General features: G+C 37.3%; 1 protein-coding gene across 34 annotated transcripts in view; it reads right to left on the reverse strand.

Moving 5' to 3' along the window:
* CAMK2D (calcium/calmodulin dependent protein kinase II delta) overlaps positions 1 to 21,785 on the reverse strand; it is a 161,367-nt gene that overhangs the window by 38,086 nt on the left and 101,496 nt on the right. For 25 of the 34 annotated variants that reach the window (XM_074867163.1, XM_074867167.1, XM_074867165.1 and 22 more), the window contains 7 exons: positions 19,489 to 19,561; positions 13,589 to 13,691; positions 7,464 to 7,547; positions 6,335 to 6,429; positions 4,659 to 4,781; positions 3,533 to 3,616; positions 2,760 to 2,802 (listed from right to left, as the gene is read on the reverse strand). In XM_074867163.1, coding sequence (XP_074723264.1) covers positions 2,760 to 2,802; positions 3,533 to 3,616; positions 4,659 to 4,781; positions 6,335 to 6,429; positions 7,464 to 7,547; positions 13,589 to 13,691; positions 19,489 to 19,561 — 605 coding nt within the window. Of the gene's footprint in view, positions 1 to 2,759; positions 2,803 to 3,532; positions 3,617 to 4,658; positions 4,782 to 6,334; positions 6,430 to 7,463; positions 7,548 to 13,588; positions 13,692 to 18,432; positions 18,506 to 19,488; positions 19,562 to 21,785 lie in introns of all 34 variants that reach the window. The other 9 variants (XM_074867166.1, XM_074867164.1, XM_074867182.1 and 6 more) reach the window with 1 other exon arrangement.

The raw sequence follows: 21,785 nt of genomic DNA on the forward strand, positions 1-21,785 counted from the left end.
CTACTGGACCTTGCAAGCCTAAGGTTGCTCAAACTAGCTGAAGATATTTGAGTTATTGAGTATGTGGTTTAAACCTGAAGCTAATTTTTGTACTTAGGGCTTATTTTCTGGCTACATCTGCATTAAGTGCTCATTTAGCTCTGGTTCAGAGTACAGAAAATGTAAGATCACCTCAGAAACTGTACCAAAATAACTAATGTCTATTATTTTGTTGTTTACACTAAAAAAACTGGAAAGTGAAACCAGGTTAATGTTTATAATTTCATTAGTATATCAGCCCTCCAAATGCAGTTTATTAATTATGGACAGCAGCCAACACTACCATTAAAACTCTCACAAGGCCCATGATTTGTAACAAAAATGAACAAAAATAAATTTTCCTGTATTATGCAACAGGACCACTGCATGTATTTATTTGCAGAAACATGTAAATTAATAGTGAAAATAAATTGGTTTTCATAGATTTTTGAGATAGGACATATGCTGTTGCAATATGTCCCAACAGGACCGGATGCAACATGGCCTTCGATTTTACACTACCACAAATATTGTGGGCACTCCATTAACTTCAGAAATTCACTTAGGGAAAGTGAAGGGGAGGACCTATTTCTAAAACTTGAGGCCAAAAAACCCAGAAGTTCATTGCTTTTGAAGCCTGTTTTATACTGTCAGCTCTTAAAAAATATGGGAAAACATAAATTAATTCTTATAGGCTGCTGTTCATAGCAAACTAGGTTCTTTTGGTAAATTTGTGCACAAAACTTCTGAGTTCTTTAATGCTTAACAAACATTACATGTTATATGTAAACAATTAAATGAAAACCAGTAAAAAATGAGGGCACCAAAAGCAATAACTGCAAGTATTGTGTTTATGGCATTGCTAGCGTGTCCTTCAAAATGTGCCTAGTATGGATTATTATGCAGTATTTTATGTTATAGGATATATTCCATATTCAACTGCCTTTGTTAGTTTTGGCTTGGAATGTATTTTTAATAATATTTTGATGCATCTTTCTTTAAGCACAGATACTGCATATAAATCAAGTATTTAAAGAATTTGCAGTAGCAAAGCAATTAGCATATTCTAAATTAAGCCCACAATGAAAGATTTCTTGCAACTACAAGCAATAGCTATAAATAAAACCTAAGGCAGCGCTAATAGGCCAGAAAGCAGACTGAAAAGAAATGGTGTTGTGACAACATGTAGAAATTAAAGTGATTTAGGACAAACAGCAATTTTGATTTAGAAGAGAAAAAAGATGTTCCTTTCACGTGCTGAGGGTCTTACCTCACAAGAAATATACATTCCACATAAAAGGAAGAAAGAAAAAGGAAAATAAAACACTTTTATAACCACATCATTATGGACAAATGACCTTCAAAAGCATGCTTTGCAATGAAATATAATGAATAAACAACTTGAAAAAATAAATGTCATCAGTGAAAAATATGGGTCATTACGGTGTAAAACAGAGATGATAGGTGAAAAAAACCCAAAACAAAGCCAAAAAAGCCCTGTTTGCTTTTCATGCCAAAATACTATTTTAAAATTCAGCTTTTTTTGGTTCATGAAAGTTGAAATTGACCCTTACATATATATACAGTGACAGTTATGAAAAGTGATGAGAAATGATGTATTAGTTTGATATTTAATAAGAATTCATTTTTACAAGATACACAGCCTACAGCATTCCCACCTTTAAAATGAATTGGCATATACTGGCAATTCATTAAGCATTAACCCAATGTAATTTACATAAATGTTGTCTTGTGTGTTACAGGTGTGTACTAAATATAGGAACTTAACTAAGACCAAAATTGTATTTCAAGTACTACGCAAATTGAACAAGTTGTTCTTGCATTCATGATTATGTAACTTATTTTGGATGATTCAGTGCTTATTATTATTCAAAACATGCCCAAAGCACTATCATGTTTTTATACATACATTGATTTATGCTACACTCCAACAGTTACATCACAGAATAGGAGGATATGTAAAATTACTGATTTTTAAATTGGGCATTCTTTTTCACTATTAACTTGAAATCTCAAATGGTAAAATGAACAATTCAGCATAGTATCAAAATTTTGGCAATACTAGTATTGAGGACAAATCTAACTCTCCTAACAGCAAGCTTATTTTAGCTTTTGCTGTTAAAATATGTTTAGTATAAAGATCTAAATCTCTAGGGATATCACTACAAAACTATTTCATAAAGAGGAAACATCTCTTGCGATATCAAGCTAGGCATTAGAAGACAAGGAAAGAAGGACTAATTTTACTGCATTTCTTACTCCTTAGCAAAGTGATAAAGAATGAATGTGTTTTGATTTTTTTTTTAAATACAGGATGCAACAGAATCCTGGAATGACATTTCAGGTACATAAAAAAAAAGTAAGTTTTTAGATGTTGTTTGGTGATACTTATGCACGTGGAACTATATGCATTAATTTCAATTTTTCTCCACCAAAATACACAGGAAAACACTGTCTGTCTTCTGACAGATAACATTAAAAAAAGTGAAGGAATTCACATGCTACCGAAAAATTAGACTGTCATCTACAGAGGATTCTATTTGGCCCAAATAGCTTAAATTCTCATTTGGTTCTGCAAGGGAAACAACTTAAGAGATACCATATTTAAGATGCTGCTGAATAACAAAGATCTTTCTGTACTAATGAATCCTAATTAGATTTTAGTCATCACAAACATCAAAACATAAAGTCTATATTAATCTGGAGCTCAATGAACATACCTGAGAAATTTCTGGTAGCCAGCATAGTTGTCAAAATGGCCCCCTGTGTACACATACATTTTCTCAAATTAGCATCACACTTGTGTTAAACTCTGAATGTGAACATGAAACAACGAAAAGGGAAACACGCATAAATTACATCAATTACTAAATTAACTCTGAAAGAATGGATTGTCTGTGCATTACTTATCATATGTGATGCCATGAGTGCATAAACTGTAATTTAATCTTAATTGCACACCTATCAGCAATCCTGATAATCTCAATTATTTACCAATTGTGAGTATGTAATGCACAAACCATGAGTACTCACAGGCATAGTAATTACGAGCAAAATACATAGCTGAATTTGAAACAGACTTTACTAATGTGCTTAGATTCTTTTTCAGGTAGGAAGAGGAGTTTGTTTGTAATATGCTAATTAGAAAAGTTCATAACTGCAAAGTTATCCTGTCTGGTCCAGAGAAAACAAAGGATAATTGAAAAGAATAACCTTAAGGACTTTTCTTCAACAAAATAATTGTAATATGTATAAATGAAGATGATTGTTATTATTTTGAATCCAACAAAACTATGCCACATTCCACTCACTTTCATGAAAAGTTTAAGATCCTCATGCTAAAAGCTGATCATCTATCAAACAGTTCATTTAAGCATAATATTCAAGAAAAAATTTGCTTAGGGATCATTTGTTTTACACATGACACACAAGCCAACATTCTTTTACCATTCCAAAATTAACTGCTCATCCTTGCAGAAGATTTCATTCTTACCTTTAGTTTTCTTCTTGCATTGAATTTCTTCAAGCAGTCTACAGTCTCTTGTCTGTGCATCATAGAGGCAACAGTAGAACGTTGCTAAGACAAGAAGAAAAGAATCATTTTAACGCAACCAGCCACGTGTCTAGCATTTGTTTTACTCTCCAACATACATATTACAATCCACACAGTCCAAAACTTAGGCCTCTAATTTCTACCCTGTCTGATTTATCCCTTTGTGCAGGTTTCTACACACCTGGGAAACTTCCAAATCAACAAAACCAAAGTCTCATTTTACTCAGCTTTTTCCATGCATAAAGTCCTCTTGAAAGAAAGAGGCACTAAGAAAAACACAAAATCTTAGAACTTGGGTTATGCAGTATAAATATAGTCAAAGTAATATACTGAATTATGATTTTGGAAAATACGTTTTAAAAAAGAAGGAAACTTTTCTTTAGCATTAGTGATATTAGGTGAGGTACAGCAGCAGGAAATATTTCAGAAAAAATTCAGCAGTACTTGCATTTTCCCTGTAACTCAACTTTATTTGCAACACAATTTTAAAGGCAAGATAATGCGGCCTACTGGAATGAATAGAGTTGGGAGCCAGCTATATGTCTCATTGTGACTTTCAAAGTATCAGCCCAGACTACCTGCAAAGTCAAAGCGTAGAACGTCCTGAGAAATCAGAAGTAGTCTTGGATCCAAGTAACAGGCAGCCTCTGCTACCTGTAAATTGACTTTTGAAAAGTCTCTTAATTTCCTGTCTTTACATTTCATACTTATTATCATAATGGTTATAGGGAAAGAAGATGTAAAGCATTATCTAACTCCAAGTTACCCTCCTGTACACGTTTTTCTCCGAGAATTTAAAATAATGCTCTAATTTGGCAGTGAACTTCTGCACCACAAAGTCAAGGCAAAGGAGTTCATTTCTGCAAAAATCTAATCCCAGGCTGAGACCTCAATATAGGACAGTATTGACTGTGTCTGTGTAATTACAATTTTACACTCCCTTAGTTACATAGTTACATGAGTAAGGAGAGAAATTATCCTCTAAACACCTTCACTATATGCTGAAGTAAACCATAAACTGATTTGTCTGCCAAATTATCTGCTTAAATCTGTGGAAATTACTTACACAGATCCATGGATGCTTTAGTGCTTCTGATGCTGTGATACGTTTTGCTGGGTTGATGGTAAGCATTTTATTGATAAGGTCTTTTGCTTCAGGAGTCACTGTATCCCATTCTGGTGAAGGAAACTTAAAAAAAAAATACATATGTGTATATTATCTGGTACAATCTTTACAAGATTTTATCTAAGGATTTTTATTAATACTATTTCTGTAACATTAATTGCTAGCACAGTTAACCAGTTTTAAGGGGAAAAATGCAGTTTGCCACAATTATGAAAGTTTGAATTAGCCAGTTTTGTAAATAATGTTTTTCTTCTTTACTACTTTGACCTTTTATTTATTTGGTTCAAATGCACAGTATTTCTATATTTACAATAACATGATGCCAACTGAAATTCATAGCATAAAATAACAATGGCAGAGTAACAAATTCCAGGCATCCGAGAGGCATGTGGTCATACAGCACTTAATACAGTCCTAGTTTCTCTTTTTACAAAGACAAAAATATTAAGTATTATTATTCAAACTCCTTGTTTGCTTTCTTTCAATGTAAACCCTATTGCTAACTGTATAGTTATTGTGTATAAATCTAATTAGTTATGAATTTAACACCTCCCTGCTGAGCAAAATATTTATACACATTCTCAAAGTGTCTGTTAAAATGCAAATGGAATGAAAAAACCCCATGTCTTAAACTGCTTTTGTGAACAGACCTTAACCTTGAGGATTTTGTGTTTTCCACTATTAAAAATATTTACTTTTAAATAACAGGAATTTGATATTATCTAGGCATGTCACAAGTGTGTACTATGTATGTACAATCAGATGCATAGTTCAGTCTCTGCGCTTCCTAATTTCTTGCCCTCTTGGCTGAAATCATAATTCCCTGCTGTCACCCTGCTTTTTACTGTATGATTACTTGTTCACTAGGAAGAAGACTTGACAGACCATAAGTTTATTTTCACTAAAAGGACATAGCATAACAACTCCCTTTTCAGTAATCAACGTCCAGGACCAGATTCAAATAAGAGCTTAAAAATACAAGGTTCTGTCTTTTCCTCTTCAACGTTCACAAATTACTTAAATCTGAGGACCAAGAGCCTTCTGTCTGTTTAATATAATATAAATGGATGATGTTACAAAATTCACAATGTCACCAAATCACCCGTTCTTACCAACAGTTGTAATGCTTTTTGTTGGAATACATATAGTCAATGAAACTATTCCCTTTGAAAAGCTCTACAACAGCTTGTATTTCCAAAAGAAGGCAATACAACAGCATCAAGGTGCATATTTAGGAAGCTTAAGACTTCTTAGAAACAATTTAAAATAACTAATTGGCTGAAGTGATAAACCACAAGGAAAAACACAGGCCCTTGGGAGTATACAGAGGTCTGAACAGGCTTGCCAGGATAACATAAGTTTGCATGATTCATAGAAGGACCAGACAATGAAAGCTTGGAGCCATATGGAAATCAGATTTAAATTAGCATAGCATGTTCCTTTCCCAATCAGGTTCATGTTACTGAAGCAACATTTGCTACATTGTGTGGCTCATAAAAATAACCAATACCAAAAAAAATTTTTTGGAAGCAATTCTAATTTCACTTTTCACTCTAGAAAACTCCTGTTTAGAGGGACAATTATAAATAATTTAATAGACAGAGTATGGTACGTACATCGTAAGCACCAGCCTTGATCTGCTGGTAAAGCCTGTGCTGGTCTTCATCCCAGAAAGGAGGATATCCCACCAGGAGAATATAAAGAATGACACCTGCAGAAAATTCACAGTAGTATTAAGTGATTTCAAGAAACAAACCCCAGAAATTCATTTTGCACCTGACAACCATGTAAAACAAATGGCTCAATAGTATTATCCCAGCTACTGAAAAATACTGCCTATTCATACTGGAGAAAACAGTAAATGTAGGGTTCAAAAGATAACCTCCTATGCAGAGTGTGGGCAATTAAGAGTATCTGACACAACATCAGATCAGGAACACTGAAAATGCCTAGCTAGCTGGAGAAATAATTTTCAATGATCATGGATGTTTTAGGAAAATGCATTTTTTATCTCTGGTTTTATCATGGCTGGTACTGGTGTCTGTAAGATTGTGTTTTAACTAATTGCATGCACAGAAAATTTGGGCAGCTCAGTTTATATCTATCTATCTATCTATCTATGTTCAATAGGAAATTAAAAAAATCCATCTGCTAGTCTTACAGAGATGATTCACTATGACTAAAGAAAAGTGCTTTCATAAATACAACCAAATAAGTGTGGGTAGAAGTAAACTAAGGAAACCACCAATTGTTCTCAGCTAGGTAGCTGCCACTTGCCAGTACTTTAAAGTACACTGTTTCAAGAACTGGATGATAAAGTAATTGTTCTATACTCCAGTTCACAAAACATTTGGTTTCACAGTTTAAAACTGCAGTTCCAGTATATTTATCAGATCAGATTTTAGGCTGCTTGTGAACCAAAACTAGGGGCCAGCTCACAGTATGAATTATTATGTTTTCTAACTACTTAGGCATCATGCGTCTGCAGCTATTTTTTTAATACTTTGTGAAAGTGTGTTGTGTAGACGTGACCACGAATACCATGATAACACACCTTCACAAATAATTAACAAAAAAATGAAGCCGGTAGAGTACAAAAAATCCAACGGTCTCTTCTAAAGTTAAAATTGAATTTTACAAAATACATATTATCTGATGCAGAATATCATGTATTCTGGACATCACCTCTCTCTGTCAAAATACATTATAGTGGACTGAACATCATCTTTCAGAATAATGTCTTACCACATGCCCACATATCCACAGGTTTTCCATAAGGATCTTTTCGTAACACCTCTGGAGAAAGGTATCCTGGAGTACCAGCAAAGCCTGTCAAAAGGCAAGGCAACTATTCTCAAAAGCTCTACATTCTCCGTAAAAACCAAGTGATTCTCATCTTAGCCCACAAGACACAGGACATTATTTCCGAAGCCATGGACCACTAACCGCTTCATTTTGAACTTTTCTTTTTAAGGCGAATCACCTAGAAGTAACAATAATGGGAATGCTTATGCAGACTTGGCACATCCCTTTCTGCCACCACGTCTGGTAGAGTCGAGAGGACAGCAAAAAGCGGGCTGGTTACCCATCTACACTAGCACTCCAGATTCAACAGTGTTGTCAAGGATCTGGTGACAGTGCAACAAGGGAAGGTTTCCAGAAAGATTACAAGAATGCTGACGAAATTTCTTTCATGACTTCTGCATTCCTGTAAGCTGCAGCGAGACATCTAGTAGTGAGGTGCAAATACATCAGTCTCATGGTCAAGGTCAAAAAAATTAGCAGAGTTGGGGGAGCGTGGGAAACACTATCTCAGTGATCCCCTTGGAGATACTAATTGAAAGACAGAAAATTCACACTACGCATGAGGTTTTTATTAAGCATTAGCCTAATTTAGGCTATTTTAAAAGAGCCCCAAACTATAAAAATTAAGCCTGTAAACATGGCTTGCATGGGATCTCTGGGAGTCCATCAGCTGTCAGCTGTGAAGACTGTTACCAGAGAGTACTTCCACTGACATTTATGGGGAACTAATTAACAAAACAGAGGGGCTGCTAAGCTACAGTATTGTAACTACAAGCAGCATTTCAAGAGCCCTATTCAGTCTTACAGGATTGCAGATTTCTGAGTGAACAACATGTAGGGCTAGCTTTAAGAAAAGCTTAGGTACGGAGAGATCTTTTATTTAGAAGAAAAAAAGAAAGTAAGAACACTGTACAAATTTCTTCACACAAAAGTGGAAACTCAATTCAGCCAGTGCCAGATGGTGGCAAAGTAAATGTTCAGAGATGTTTAGGATTAGCTTTCACAAGAGCACAACTGGCTATGATTTAGTATGAAGATGCCCGGCTTAGGACTCAATGTTCTTGCAGCCTTTGCTGTTCATATTTCACACAGCTACTTCTAATACAATCTTTCCACTGCAAAACTCATTTCCGTGAAGTCATTCCACTTCTGGAAACCTCCTTATACAAAAGTTTACAAAAAGCATCTCTGAAGTAGTCTAGCCTTTAAAATTTATATGCTCTTCATTCTTTATTCATTACCAGCAGTGCTGCTTTCTCTTAGGAGAAATACAAAATGTAGGTATATATGCAGACATTTCTTAGGACACGGTAAATGATAAAAACTTAATGACCAATAATATTCTGTACCATCTCAGCTAGTATGCCTGCTCTTTCAAGCATCTTTGCCTAAAATAAATGCTTGGAAATTCCTGAAAGGTGAGAATTTGGTGACTTTCATGAAGGACCACATGTCATTTCTGAAATACCACACTGGATTCCACAAAACTTATGAAAGATGGTGATAATGTATAAAGTGTACAGCTACAGAAAAAGGAAGCCTTTACCCTGCAGCTGGCAATCATTTTAGAGTGGGAGGAGGAAATGAAGGAACCCATTCTGTATATTCTGCTGAGAACATAGCTAAAATATTTTCCTGAAAAAATAAGCTTGTTTTTTGCAGTCTCCTGATATGAGAACTATGAATTGTTAAAAGAGTACTATCATACAGGAAACACATCTTAAGCTCCTTTAAGAAGCTGAAAAATTTATGTTCTAAGTAGCTTTAAACAGAACAATGTTTCATATCTCTTCTTGGCTGTACTGCTCTACGTTAATATTTTTGTTCATTTTAAAGGGGACGTAAAGTTGTCTCAACTTTCAAACTTACTATAATGCCATAAACATATTATGCATCACTTGAAAGTAAACTTTAAAGCAAAAACAAATACAGCACTTAGCTAACTTTATCTCTTGATGAAGACATAGAATGGGTCTAAACAGAAATAATTGGTATGGTTTTAGTACAAGTTCTGAAGTTGTTTAAAGCAGCAAACACAGAAGAGTACGCAGCATGATTTCAGTGAAAAAGAAAAAACATACTGAAATTGTTAACTGTTATTTATCCAGTAATTCTATAACTGGTCAGAGGGATCCTAATAGGAGCGTGTACTTCTCAGAAAACTATTGCTAACAGTAGTCATTACTTTAGCTAAAACAACTCATAAAGCTGGAAATTAACTGTGACTGTACAGTGTCGAGAAAAGACTGCATCACCTTGTACTCCTATCATTGTATGATTTAAATAAGTATCTAGAGGTCCAAGAGAAATGCTGTGCTTTGTTGAGTTCAGTGGTGCATAGGTACATGAGATGGCATGTTACTCAGCCTAAACAGCTTACAGTCTCAAAACCCTCTTATGCAAAGATTACATATATACTTAACCTCATAAATGATGATCACGTCTCGAGTCAAACCTGGATTGAAGGTTAACTATAATCCCGCAACATAAATTTAAATTAATGCAGAGAGATGCATCTTAAACACACAGCAGAAGAGATTAATGCTCTAAGATCTGGCCTATGCTTTCATCACCCCCCCTGCTAAATTTACAGCCTTCTCAGCACCACTCATCCAAGAGTTCCAAAATAAAGTGGCAGAATAAACCATGTTAGTTTAAACAGTGTAAGTTATACATCTTTGCTACCATACCTCCCTTTGACCGGAGAATAAAAATTCAAATTAGCAGTCTGGTGAGAAGATATGGCAGCAAGGGGCAAGAGCAAGTAGCTAAGAGTAAGCATAGGGCAAGTAGCCTTCTCCTCCTGCACGGCTGAATCCAAAAGACTAACTGTGTACAACATAAATTTAACGTAACTAGAAAACCAATTCAGTGAAGCTACTCAAATGACTTAAGTGATGTATATTTTAGTTCGAGTTGGAGGGCTGGACTTCATTTGAGATGCAACTAGGCCTAAATCTAGCTAGCTACCAGTGAGTTAAGTACAGTCCTTCCCCTGACTTCAGTGAGGGGCAATGAGTCACCTGCTTGGGTGAGTCAGTGGAGCCCGCCTGACACTTGCCCAGTACATTGAACACCTGCTAGAAGGGTGGGGTGTTTCAGCTAAACCCTGTAACACTTTCTACAAACAGGCAAGGAACAGTTTTGTTTTACAGACAGTCAAACCTGGAAAGTATTCCGCCGTATCCAAACACAGAGAGCTCTAGCCAGTTTCCTGCTGAGGCATAGCCATGGTTTAAGCACAAAAGCAACCATCTCACCAGAGGACTACACCCAAAAAAAAAAAAAAAAAGAAAAACAAATAAAAAAAACCCCATAGTGATGCAGGGCTATAATTAGAATCAGAGCATGCCATGAGTCACTAAGTGCTGCAAAATCCAGTGGAAAGCAGAAAAATCATCTGGAAGGAAGCAAGAAAAAGTTCAGAATGCTGAACGCATCATAGTTCATGTTTTGCCTTGCTAAAGCAGTCATAAAGATGAAAGAAGACACTCAGACCATTATGGAAAGGTTCTGCAGAGGAAGTTCCAGAAAAGGCACAGAACCCACTAGTCTTACTGAATACCACAAATGATAAAAAGAGCCACATTAGACTACTTTCTTTCTATTACCTTGATGTCAGCTTACCTCTCCCTTACATACACATTCTGAAGACATTCTGTTCAGTCAGCTTTCTACCAAGTTCAGCATGGCAGTCCTCATGATGCAACAAGTCTAAACCAAGCACTTCACAAGAACCCAATGACCAAAAAATAAAGTGCAAGATTTTACCGGGAATTGCAACCTCCTCTGCACCATCTGCATCCATACAAATGTATCATCCCTGAGGTCAAGCTCATTCTGCTGATTTTTTCTTGAGATGCTTCCTGTTTACCTGATGTTTTTGTCATTATAACAAATTACTTGTGTTTTGTCTTATTTCTATTCCACTCCTTTTGTCCCGGTCTATTAGTTAACGTGCAAAAGCAATCTCCTCTGTCTTTTGTGGATTACTGAAATCCATTTATATAAAGGCTGGGATTTAAAACAACAGGCTAGCTTATAAAGCTACCAACATATGTCCAACGGTACTGCCTGTGCATCCACATGTAGTTATATCCTAGATTTTAAACACTCAATCTCTCACTGCCTGCACAAAATCCTTTATGCTTTTATTCTAAGCTTTGACAGCAAGCTCACAATCACTTTGTTAATTTTAAACTGCAATTTCTAGCTGCTGTGAGAATAGGTAGCTGCTATAAATATTTTGTTTTGTATTTTTCCCTCCTGGGATTTACAATAAATTTTGTCCTGTGTTTCACACCTATTCAAAGAGGGTGGTATGTGAGATAGACACATCATGTTTGTACATGTCCTACTATTTAAAATGACCAGTATTAAATCTTTTCCACCATTTCCCTTTGGGCATCTGTTAACTGTAACAAACAGTCTGCAAATAGCATTTTTTTTTTTAATTAAAAAAAAGGAATAGTTAGTGGAACTGGAGAGGTGTGTAATATTTAACTTACTACTGCCCATTCTCTTCTCATAACCTGAAGCCCTGTACAGGACATGTCAGATACTTCCCAGGTATCAATTCTGGAGACCTAGTTTACGCTGCCAGTTGTCACCTTCTGGAGGGCAGACACTCTCCAGACATTTCATGAGTAGGTCTGAAGCACAGAATGCGCTCTCTTCCGGTGGTCACACACACACAGAGTTCTCTCCCACATTCCCATACATCTTTACATCTTTGTCACTTTCACCATCAAGCAAGCATACTCTTGATCCCTTTCAGATGAAGATAATGTTTTCAAAATCACCAATGTGGCTGAGAAACTCCAGTCCCAACTTCAGAAGATGCTTGTAAACTGTGGATAGACAACCCTTTCCAGATGCTTTTAAGCCCCCTTTACCTTCCTGGGTTTATGCTTTCCATGATCTACTATGTAAGTTGCTTACCTATTAATGATTGTACATATTTAATAACCAGATTATTTTGACCTCAGTGGGTCAAAGAACATTTTTATGAACAGTTTCACTTGCAGATGTGAAGGGGCAGTCACTTCTAGGACAGCAATATAAAATCTGGGACAGATAACTTGTACTGTCACAGCAACATCTGGATGTGGATGACTGTCTACAGTCTCAGGTACTCAAGCACTTTTTTTTTTTTTGTTCAAGTCACATTCCAAAGTGCTTCAGAATAAAATTTTGAGGTATTTCCAGCTGACAGACAGCTGTTCAGACAAAATGTTTTGACTACTGGGCAGGTACACTCAGCAGTATTAACCTACAGTCTTACTACTTAGTCACCTGAGCACTGATTGGAAACCACCCACCTCCCTCCCAGTCTCTACACTCATATTTCCTTCCTGTAGATAACACAAGGGAAAGCAGGGGAGAAGGGGCTTGTGTGAACCTATGTCTCAGTCAAACTTTACAGGCTGACAAAAACCAGGACAAGACAGGAATCAGGAAACCGAAGTTCCAGGTTCAAAGTCAATGGCACTTAGACTACATGCAAAAGGGACATTTGTAAAGCTGTATGTACTCAAAACATGAATTTAAAAACCCTCTCCCCCTCCATCCTACCCCATACCAGTACTGCTGTGCTGGCAAAATCCCAAGTATGAACACAGTTGTGCAAACAGAAGAGACCTTTGCCAATTTATTTTCTGTTGTTTGGCAAGGTAATTTACTTTTGCTAGTGAAGAGGAGGCTATGAGGCAGAGCCACTTCTCGTCTAAGCGAGCTCTGGGATTTGGAAAAGTAGCCACAGGTTACTTTTGAAGTGTTGGGGGATTTTTGTTTGGGTTTTTTTTCTTTTTTTTCCACCCCTTATTAAAAAAATGAGATCTGCTATCCAGCTCTGTTTAATTCAGTGAGAATTACAGATAACATTCTTCCTGGAGAAAAAGGTCTAAATGTAGAGACTGAACTATGAACAAAATACCCCTTAAAGCTACATATCAAGTAGTCACACAGCTGCATGTTTCACACTAGGGTGAGAGTTGCATGTTTTGGGAGGCTTAACAGCTATGCTGAATAAATGGTGAGGGAAAAAAAAAAAAAAATTTACTTACCAAACCAAGCCTGCTGTTCTCCTTGGACTTCTATAGCCAATCCAAAGTCCGCCAGTTTTACTGCTGCTCCCTTGGATTTGCTAGCTAAAAGTAAGTTCTCAGGCTTTATTCAGAGAGAGAAAAAAATTGAGATGAAAAGATAAGTAAATATATTTTAGACAGGTTTTCACTTTTTTTTTAGTTATGGTAGTCTGGAAAAGAATAAATACTTAGAGGAGTGAAAAAGATAAAATACCCATGTGTTTTCTCCACGAAACTGCAAAAATTGCACTTTCCATTCCTACTTGGAAAGAACTACCAGGCCTGTAAACAGCCTTCATGATCCCATGACAGCAACACTAAGGTAAGGACAGTGTGCAGATCTACTAGAGAAGGAGGTTGGCCAGAATGGTCGTATAGAACTGTGACACCTGTTTGCATGATAGGAAAATTCAGAGACTCCTAAAATCTCACTAGCAGAAAAAATGCTGCAGAAAAACCCCAAAAGACACGTATTCTTTGATTACTAGTCTAACTTATTCAGTTTGCAGGATTGGGCATCTATAACTGTCAAACAGAAATATGTTTTGCATGACAGCTTAACAATAACACGCATTTGTATTTAGAGGGCAGGTGTATTTACATTGCAAATCTTTCAGCAAAACCAGCATGGCCACATTTGTACTTGCAGAGAACCTATTACAAATAACAATATAAGTTTGCAAAACTTCCCACTTTGCTTTTTTTTTTTAGGGTATGTTGGTCCTATCTGAAATCAAATGCTACCGTACACTCACTCCATTAAAAGTAAAGAAATTGAACATAAAAATGGTGTTCATTCTACTGTTCATAATGTATCCTTTTAACTTCATTTATCAAATACATCAAATGCAAATTTTCCAAAGATAACTTTATTAACTATTTTTAAAGAAACACTTACAAAATACGGTAGAATTCAACAGATTATTTCAGAGAACTGTGAGCTCTATAGTATTTTCTCTCCATTTCTTTATTTTCTATCTCCATTATTTTTAAAAAAGGTTTTGTTCTACGTTTATGTAACGACAAAACCTCACTTTCAAGGATATTGCTGTGACTCTTCCAGAAGCCATTTTTGCTGTGATCTATCACAAGGGAATTCACTTTATCCGGTCTGGCACTGGGGACCCAATCCTGCAAACTCTTAAACGCATATTTCATCTTAAACCCAACAGCAATCATATAGGGACTATTTATGTGATTACAGTTAATCCCATGCAGGTACTGAGCTTGGAAACAATTAAGTTCATAAGATTCTTTCAGCAAGGGCTATCTTTAATGTTTCTGTCAAGTATCCAGCAAAATATTCTTGAACCTAATTAAGTTCTAAACCACTGTAGTACTTCTATTAACACCACAACCAGCCCTGACAAACTCTTTAGTCTAAAGGTGTTTTTTCCCCTCTCACCAAACTGTAAAGGAACATTTTTTGAGCAACTTACAAACACCATTCTCTCACTCATCCCTTTGTTGCTATGTCATAGGAAAGACGGTATTAACCTTTCAACAGTTACTTGATTAATCTTCTATTTCTACATTTTAAAAAATTCAGATTAAGGTCTCTCAGAATAAAACATAATCTTTATATTCACTTAAATTATCAGTAACCACTTCAACTACATTATATCAAACACTGACTGAACAGCTGAGGACTACTCTCTAGGTTCATCAACACTGATTTAAGCAATGTCACACTGCTTGTCATTTAACTACATCAATTTCAACATATAGTTACATAGTTCTTGAAGGTTTCCTATCAGAGTGAGAGAAGTTTACAGTAATTACTTCCTGGAATGCACTTCTTATATAAACCTCTAAAGCAATGGATGATCCTATTTGGTTGTGACCTTCAGCAAGCCAAAAGCAGTGACATGCCTCACCCTCTTGGTTCAAACACAGGCACTAACCTACCAAGCGCATACCACTTTGCAACACATGATGCCATTCAAAGTAGTAGTTTTGTGGTTTCTGCTGCTGGGTTTTTTTTGTTTGTTTGTTTGCTTTTTCCCTTGGGATTTTTTTGTAAAAATTCCATTATGTGTCTTTAGTTTGCCAATCAAAGTGCTCTGCAGAAATACCATTGTCACAGGTGAGTATGAAACAGATTTCCCAATTTACTCCTATGCCAAAGACAAGAGCCTTTTGGGCAATGTTGTGTGGCACTATGCGCTTAAACAACATGCAGCTGTCATTTCAGGATGATGAGAGGCATACTAGATAATTATCATGCATTAACTTGGAATGACTGCAATTACTTGGAAAACATTAACACCCCAGCGTGGGCCACTCAGGAGTCATACTCTGGATTCAATAGTGTCACCTTGTGTAACCGGTAGACTGGCTGCAGTCAAGCATGTAGAATTGCAGTGCTAACTACTGAAATTACTTACAAATAAATTAACGTGATTTATGCCTTACTTTTCCAAAGGTCTTTAATTCTTAGAGATCAAGTACTTAGGCCTCTGTGCATTTTTCTTTGAATATAACTAGAGCTTCCGCTTTTTGGGGGAATGCAAGAGAGTCATAGAGATTCACAAAAGCAGCAATAGTGCTGACTGCCAAGAACTGGAATCCCTATGTGGAATTGCACTTTTACCATCTGTTAAAGACAGACTGCCACTAACAGATTAATTTTTTCTGGATCTAGGATCCACCACCATCCTGACATATACCAAGGATTACAAACAGAGCAGCAACAAGCACTCCTGCAGGTTGTAAGAGGCTGCAAAGGCTCCTCTCTGTTTGCTACTGAATTACGCTAAAAAGAAAGTTAAATAAAACGAGATGGTCCAAAATCTCGTCCTCCTGTTGCCCTCCCCACCCCAAACATGCCATCAAATTGTGATCCAGGTTATTGGAAAAAATCCATCAAGTTTTGCAGTTTAAGGATCCGTGCCAGGCCATAACCATCTTCTACAATGTCTTGCAGGTCTGATCTTGGGCCTTGGCATCTTCTTTTTGGTACAGAGAGGTCTACTGGGTTTCACTACAGCCTTTCATTTCACTTTTGGTTGGGTTTTTTTTGCCATAAAGTAGTAACTGAAGAAGGATGGTTTTCTGCTTCCTGAAGTTTTCACTTTCAGAAATGAAACTGGGCACTACAGCTTGGCAGAAACATTTTTTCTCACACTGTTTTTCCAATTCATCCTGGATTTGCCAGAGTAAGAAATCCACATATGCTTTGGAGCAGGGAACAGCTGGTTTTAATGCATTTACAAAGAAAAAGTTATTTTGTGGGAATGTATGAAAAGTAGTAGAAAGCATTCCTTATTCTGTCAGCTTGCATGGCTACAACCTTTTTTTCCAATTCCTTTTCATGCTAGATTAGTACTGCAAGGTATGGTGAGGACAGGAATCGCTGGAGCAGCTGGACAAATTTGACATCCTTTCACTTAAACTTGTCCCATGTTATCTGGCTGTCATGTAGGATTTATGGATTAGATAGACACTTGTCAGTGTCCTGTTGTACAGCTATGACACAGGAAAATCCAGAAGCACAAAATGGGTAGAGAATTTTGTGTATGTGTCTTTGAATTCCATCACGCTCTCTGAGCTTTCAGAGTGTAAACCTTTATGTTCCTATAGGACAACAATAGAGACTTTATAAATTCAGACAATGACCATAGCAGTTATTTATTTGGGAGTGAAGGATGGCAAGAAAAATGATGGCATTCTGATTCCAACGTTATTACTAATGATAACCACTAGAAAAGTCCTATCCTGGGAGAAAATTTCTGGTCCCCATAACTCATTCAGAAAGGAAAATAAAAGACAAAGAATCTGTGCCAGAAGGAGTTAGCATGTTTTGCTGCCTTAGCCCACATACCACTTTTTCTCTGCCTTTGTAAAGGATCTGGTATTTCAGACACTGCACTTCCATTTGATTTCAAAATAAACAATCTTCTTTTACTTGAGGATCTTGAAGCCCAAGTGCCCAAATTGAGTCCTCTCCCTTATCCACAAGGCTGCTTTACTACCAGGTTTGAGACAGACTTGTCTCTCTGAGCTTCCCAGTAAAAGAAAATGATCTTTACTTGTTTCTTTCCATGCCAACATGTTTTAAATGCAGAGAGCATTTCTGCAGCAGACATCTCCAGCCATTTGGATATGTACATGGTTATGAAAGAGGTAATGCTCTTCTCAACACAAAAGTTTTCTTTCTGAAGCTTCCATCCCATTGCTACCATTCGTCCAGCAGGAGCTTGACTCCTCAGGAGATCATGGTGAGAACAGTGTAGAAATTCCCGCTTTCTAAAGATGTTCTGTAGCCCAGTCGTCATCAGGAGGAGAGAGAGGTCTTTGTGCCAGCAATTGCATAGTGGCTGGCCTTTTGTCACTAAAATGCACAACGTGCAAATGCTAGTGTGCTTCCGAGAAGCACTCCAAGTTATGCTGATGAGAGACAGAAAGTTCCCCCCACAACCTGCCCCAAAAGCTCTGGATGACAGAGAGGAAGATCAGGTATTCAACGAATACACCAAATGCTGTAAAAGCAACTAATGTTTTCCCTGGTACTGACCACAGGTGCTGGCTGTCTTCACAGCCCAGATCTGGACAGCTAGGTATTGGCAACCTTTAGCTGATTTTCTCCAGTGAATGCTAGCGGTTTGTTCTTGTGCACAGGTGAAGCGAAGTTAAAAAAAAAAAAGGGGGGGGGGGGGAAGGGGGAAAAAAAAAAAAAAAAGAAAACTGTTTACATTTCCAGTGGTGACGGCTCTGTTCTGCTCGGGTTTGCTGCTCTCCGCTGCGGCAGGGCGGAGTGCCGCCGGGGCGGCGGCGGGCAGCGGCTCCGGCTAGGGAGGGCCGGTCGGGACAGCAGCACTCACCTTGAGGTCGCGATGGACTACGCCCATCTGATGGCAGTGGAGCACAGCCTCCAGGATCTGCTGAATGCAATGACTGCATGCAAACACCAGGGGCGCGTGTTAGTTCCAAGCGTGCACCCGCCGCCCGCAGCCAGGCGCCGGTGCCGGGAGCGGCGGCGGTGGCGGGGCCGGGGCCGGGGTCCCCGCTCCGCTCCGCCGGGGCCGGGCTCCCCGCTCCGCTCCGCGCCGCTCCGCGCCGCTCAGAGCACGACGGCCTCAGGCACCGCCGCTGCGGGACCCCGCACGGTGGCGGCGGCAAGGGGCCGGCCTCGGAGACGTGCTTCGGGTCGGCTGCAGTATTTTTTTTTTTGTTTGTTTGGGTTTTTTTTAATGACAATTTTTAAAAGGAAAATTGTCAGAAAACCGTACGAATTTTGTCAATAATTCACTGACGAGGTCGTATTAAATATTTTGCATCCTCTCTACTTTTTCCTCCTCTCCATACAGAGAGCTCTCTTGGAGGCGTTAGAAATTGCAGTGGCCATTGAGGTAACAAAAAAACCCACTCCAAGCGAGGTGTTTTAGGTAAATTATTAACTTCTCGCAGTCCAATTTAGTCGGCAATTAGCATCACTTGCCTGAGGGTTCGTCATACTCTAATGCAGCAGTGTGCGACCGGTTGTTCTGCTACTGCAACCCGGGGTCTCAGAACAGAAGTGGCATTTAAATCTGCAAGCTGACATACATCACAGCCAAAGTTCACCTCCATGTGCGTACACAGCGATACATGGACAGCCTCAACAGAATACCAGACACGTTCGACAGCATGGGATAAATCCAGCGCCTTGGAAGGAGACAGTTTGTTTGGCAACCATTCCCCCTTTTGCCATGATGTATATTAGGCCTGTAGACTTGCAAACTGGAAAGAGGCATCATGCATTATTTGTTCGTCTAGTTGTTTTGAGGGTGAGTAGGATAGGCAAGGGAACATCGCAGACAACCCACCCTCTGCCCCTACCCAGCGGAAAAAAAAACCCCAAAACTCTTATATCCAATTGATGGGCACCAGATACTGACCTTCAGGTCTCTGTGAACTATGCCATTTAGATGACAATGATTAACACTTTCTAGAATCTGCTGTATACAATGACTGCAAAGATACAAGGGCAGAATGGAAGGGAGAACATTTTAAAGGCACATAATCACATTAAATACAAAATAAAATAAAACTTAAAAAAAAATAAAAAACAAAAACAATTTTACACCTCCTGACAAGTCTTGATTGCACATTGAACTGGAACAAAACAATGTTGAATATAGAGATATTTCCAGCTCTAACGTATCCAAAAAACAAAACACAAAACCAAAACCAAACCAAAAAAAGACATTTAACATGGAACATATGACACCTATGAGACAGAATCATTAGGTTGTATTTTCATTCAGCAGTATGGAAGCTTTTTCCAGTTTCCAAAACTGCTATAGGAAAAATAAAGTGGAGGCAATAAAAGAATTAAGTGATATGTTTCGGGTTTTCTAAATTTTTACAGTGAAGTTAACATTACATCAAGTGCTGAAACAAGAAAATGCTCAGAAATGAAATGATATACAGCAAACAAATGAAACAAAGTCAAAAGCTAAGGAAAAGCAAAACATTTCTCATTTTGAATCTAATGGTTTCTTAAACTACTAGAAGAATAAAGCCAAGTCAAAAAGGTGGCATGCATTTTCATTTAAAATGTCGTTGAACACTAGTTTAGTTAGGAGTCACTCAGGAAATAGAAATCCACATTAAAAAGTAGACAAATGTTTTATTTTGGTGCTTTAAATAATTTAATTAGCACCTATTTTTCCATGCCCAGGTTTGCAAGTTTTGGTCAGCCTACGATGCCAAAAAGCACAACTATTGATTCATCTTTTAGACCACTGGAACTTTTTCAGACGTTTTTCACCACCACAAGAGCTTATACTTTTTTTTTTTTTTTTTTTTTTTTTTTTTTTTTTTAAGATATCCTTGTGGCAGTAGTCAGTGACTGTAAGTACTACATAGTAGTCAAGGGCCAAGGATTTGATACTGCTCATCCAAAACATTTTGACCATGGAATTCAGAAGGAATGGCCATAAATCAGTAACTGGAGCCCAAGCCTGAAAACCCTTTCTTATGCGAGTAGTTCACAACTCACTGAACTGGACTGCTCGTATGAGTAACGACTACTTGCGTGAGTAAGGGCTTGCAGGAGCAGACCAGTATTAACAGTCCTAGGATATGCATCTATAAAGTCCATCAACTATTTCTATAGGGATACACACACACACAAAATATATATAGATATAGATATATATACACACACATGAATATATATATATAAATATATACAAATACAGAGATGCATGATAACTAGATAGTCACTTATTTGGTCAAGTTTTCAGTGAATATATTAAATGCATATATATATCCTATATATATATGCACACAGCTCCTTCCAATATGTCATAATTCTAGAACAGAAAAAAAAATTGCAATTTTTCCTTTTAAATCACAAGTATCTTAAAAACACACAATGACACCATATGCTGGCCTTTGGCATCAATATTAGAAATTCTGCTTGAATCACAGCAGGCAAAAAATAATTCAAAATTTTTTTCAGCATAGCTCCTCTGCTTCCACACCACCTAAATTACCCATTCTGTTTTCTCTTCTATATCTTGTTTTGCTACGTGTTGTTCCACATATAAATGCTTAAAGTAATGATGTTTATACTATTTCTACAGAAATTAGTAAGACCAATAAACAGTGGAAGCTTCCTAATATTCAGAGTAACTTCTTGCCTGTTTATTATCCTACCGCTGTTGTTAGGGACACTTAATGCTTTCTGGTCATCTGTCAATTAATTCCAAATGTAAAGGAATAACTGAAAGTTATATGTACTAAATATGTATCAATGGTGGTGTGTGACTATAAACACACAAAAACATGAGGATCCTTCAAAATTTACTTCGAGATAGACTTTCTGTGAAGTGAGTAGTGGTAAAACATATTTTCTTTAAAGTAATTGACCACCATGTTTAAGATTCATAATTATATGAGAATATTTACGATTTATTATTGTATGAGGGCAAACAGATTCTGAGATGGAAAAATGGCCGATACTTTATGTCAGCATGCAAATTATGATAATCGTCAACTTATTCTTCAAGTTTTTCAACAAGCACTTGCAGAAAATTGCTAGAGATTTCATATTTGAGCTCAGACTATGAGATGCACAGTATAATTGCTTATTGATGAAACACAACAAAAATGTTTAAAAATGAAGGAAATTAGTACTTCTAGACCGAGAACAAAAATTATATTTAATGTAAAATTCTTTCCAGAC

The sequence above is a fragment of the Strix uralensis genome, chromosome 4 (assembly GCF_047716275.1).
Source record: "Strix uralensis isolate ZFMK-TIS-50842 chromosome 4, bStrUra1, whole genome shotgun sequence".
Classification (NCBI taxonomy): Eukaryota; Metazoa; Chordata; class Aves; order Strigiformes; family Strigidae; genus Strix; species Strix uralensis.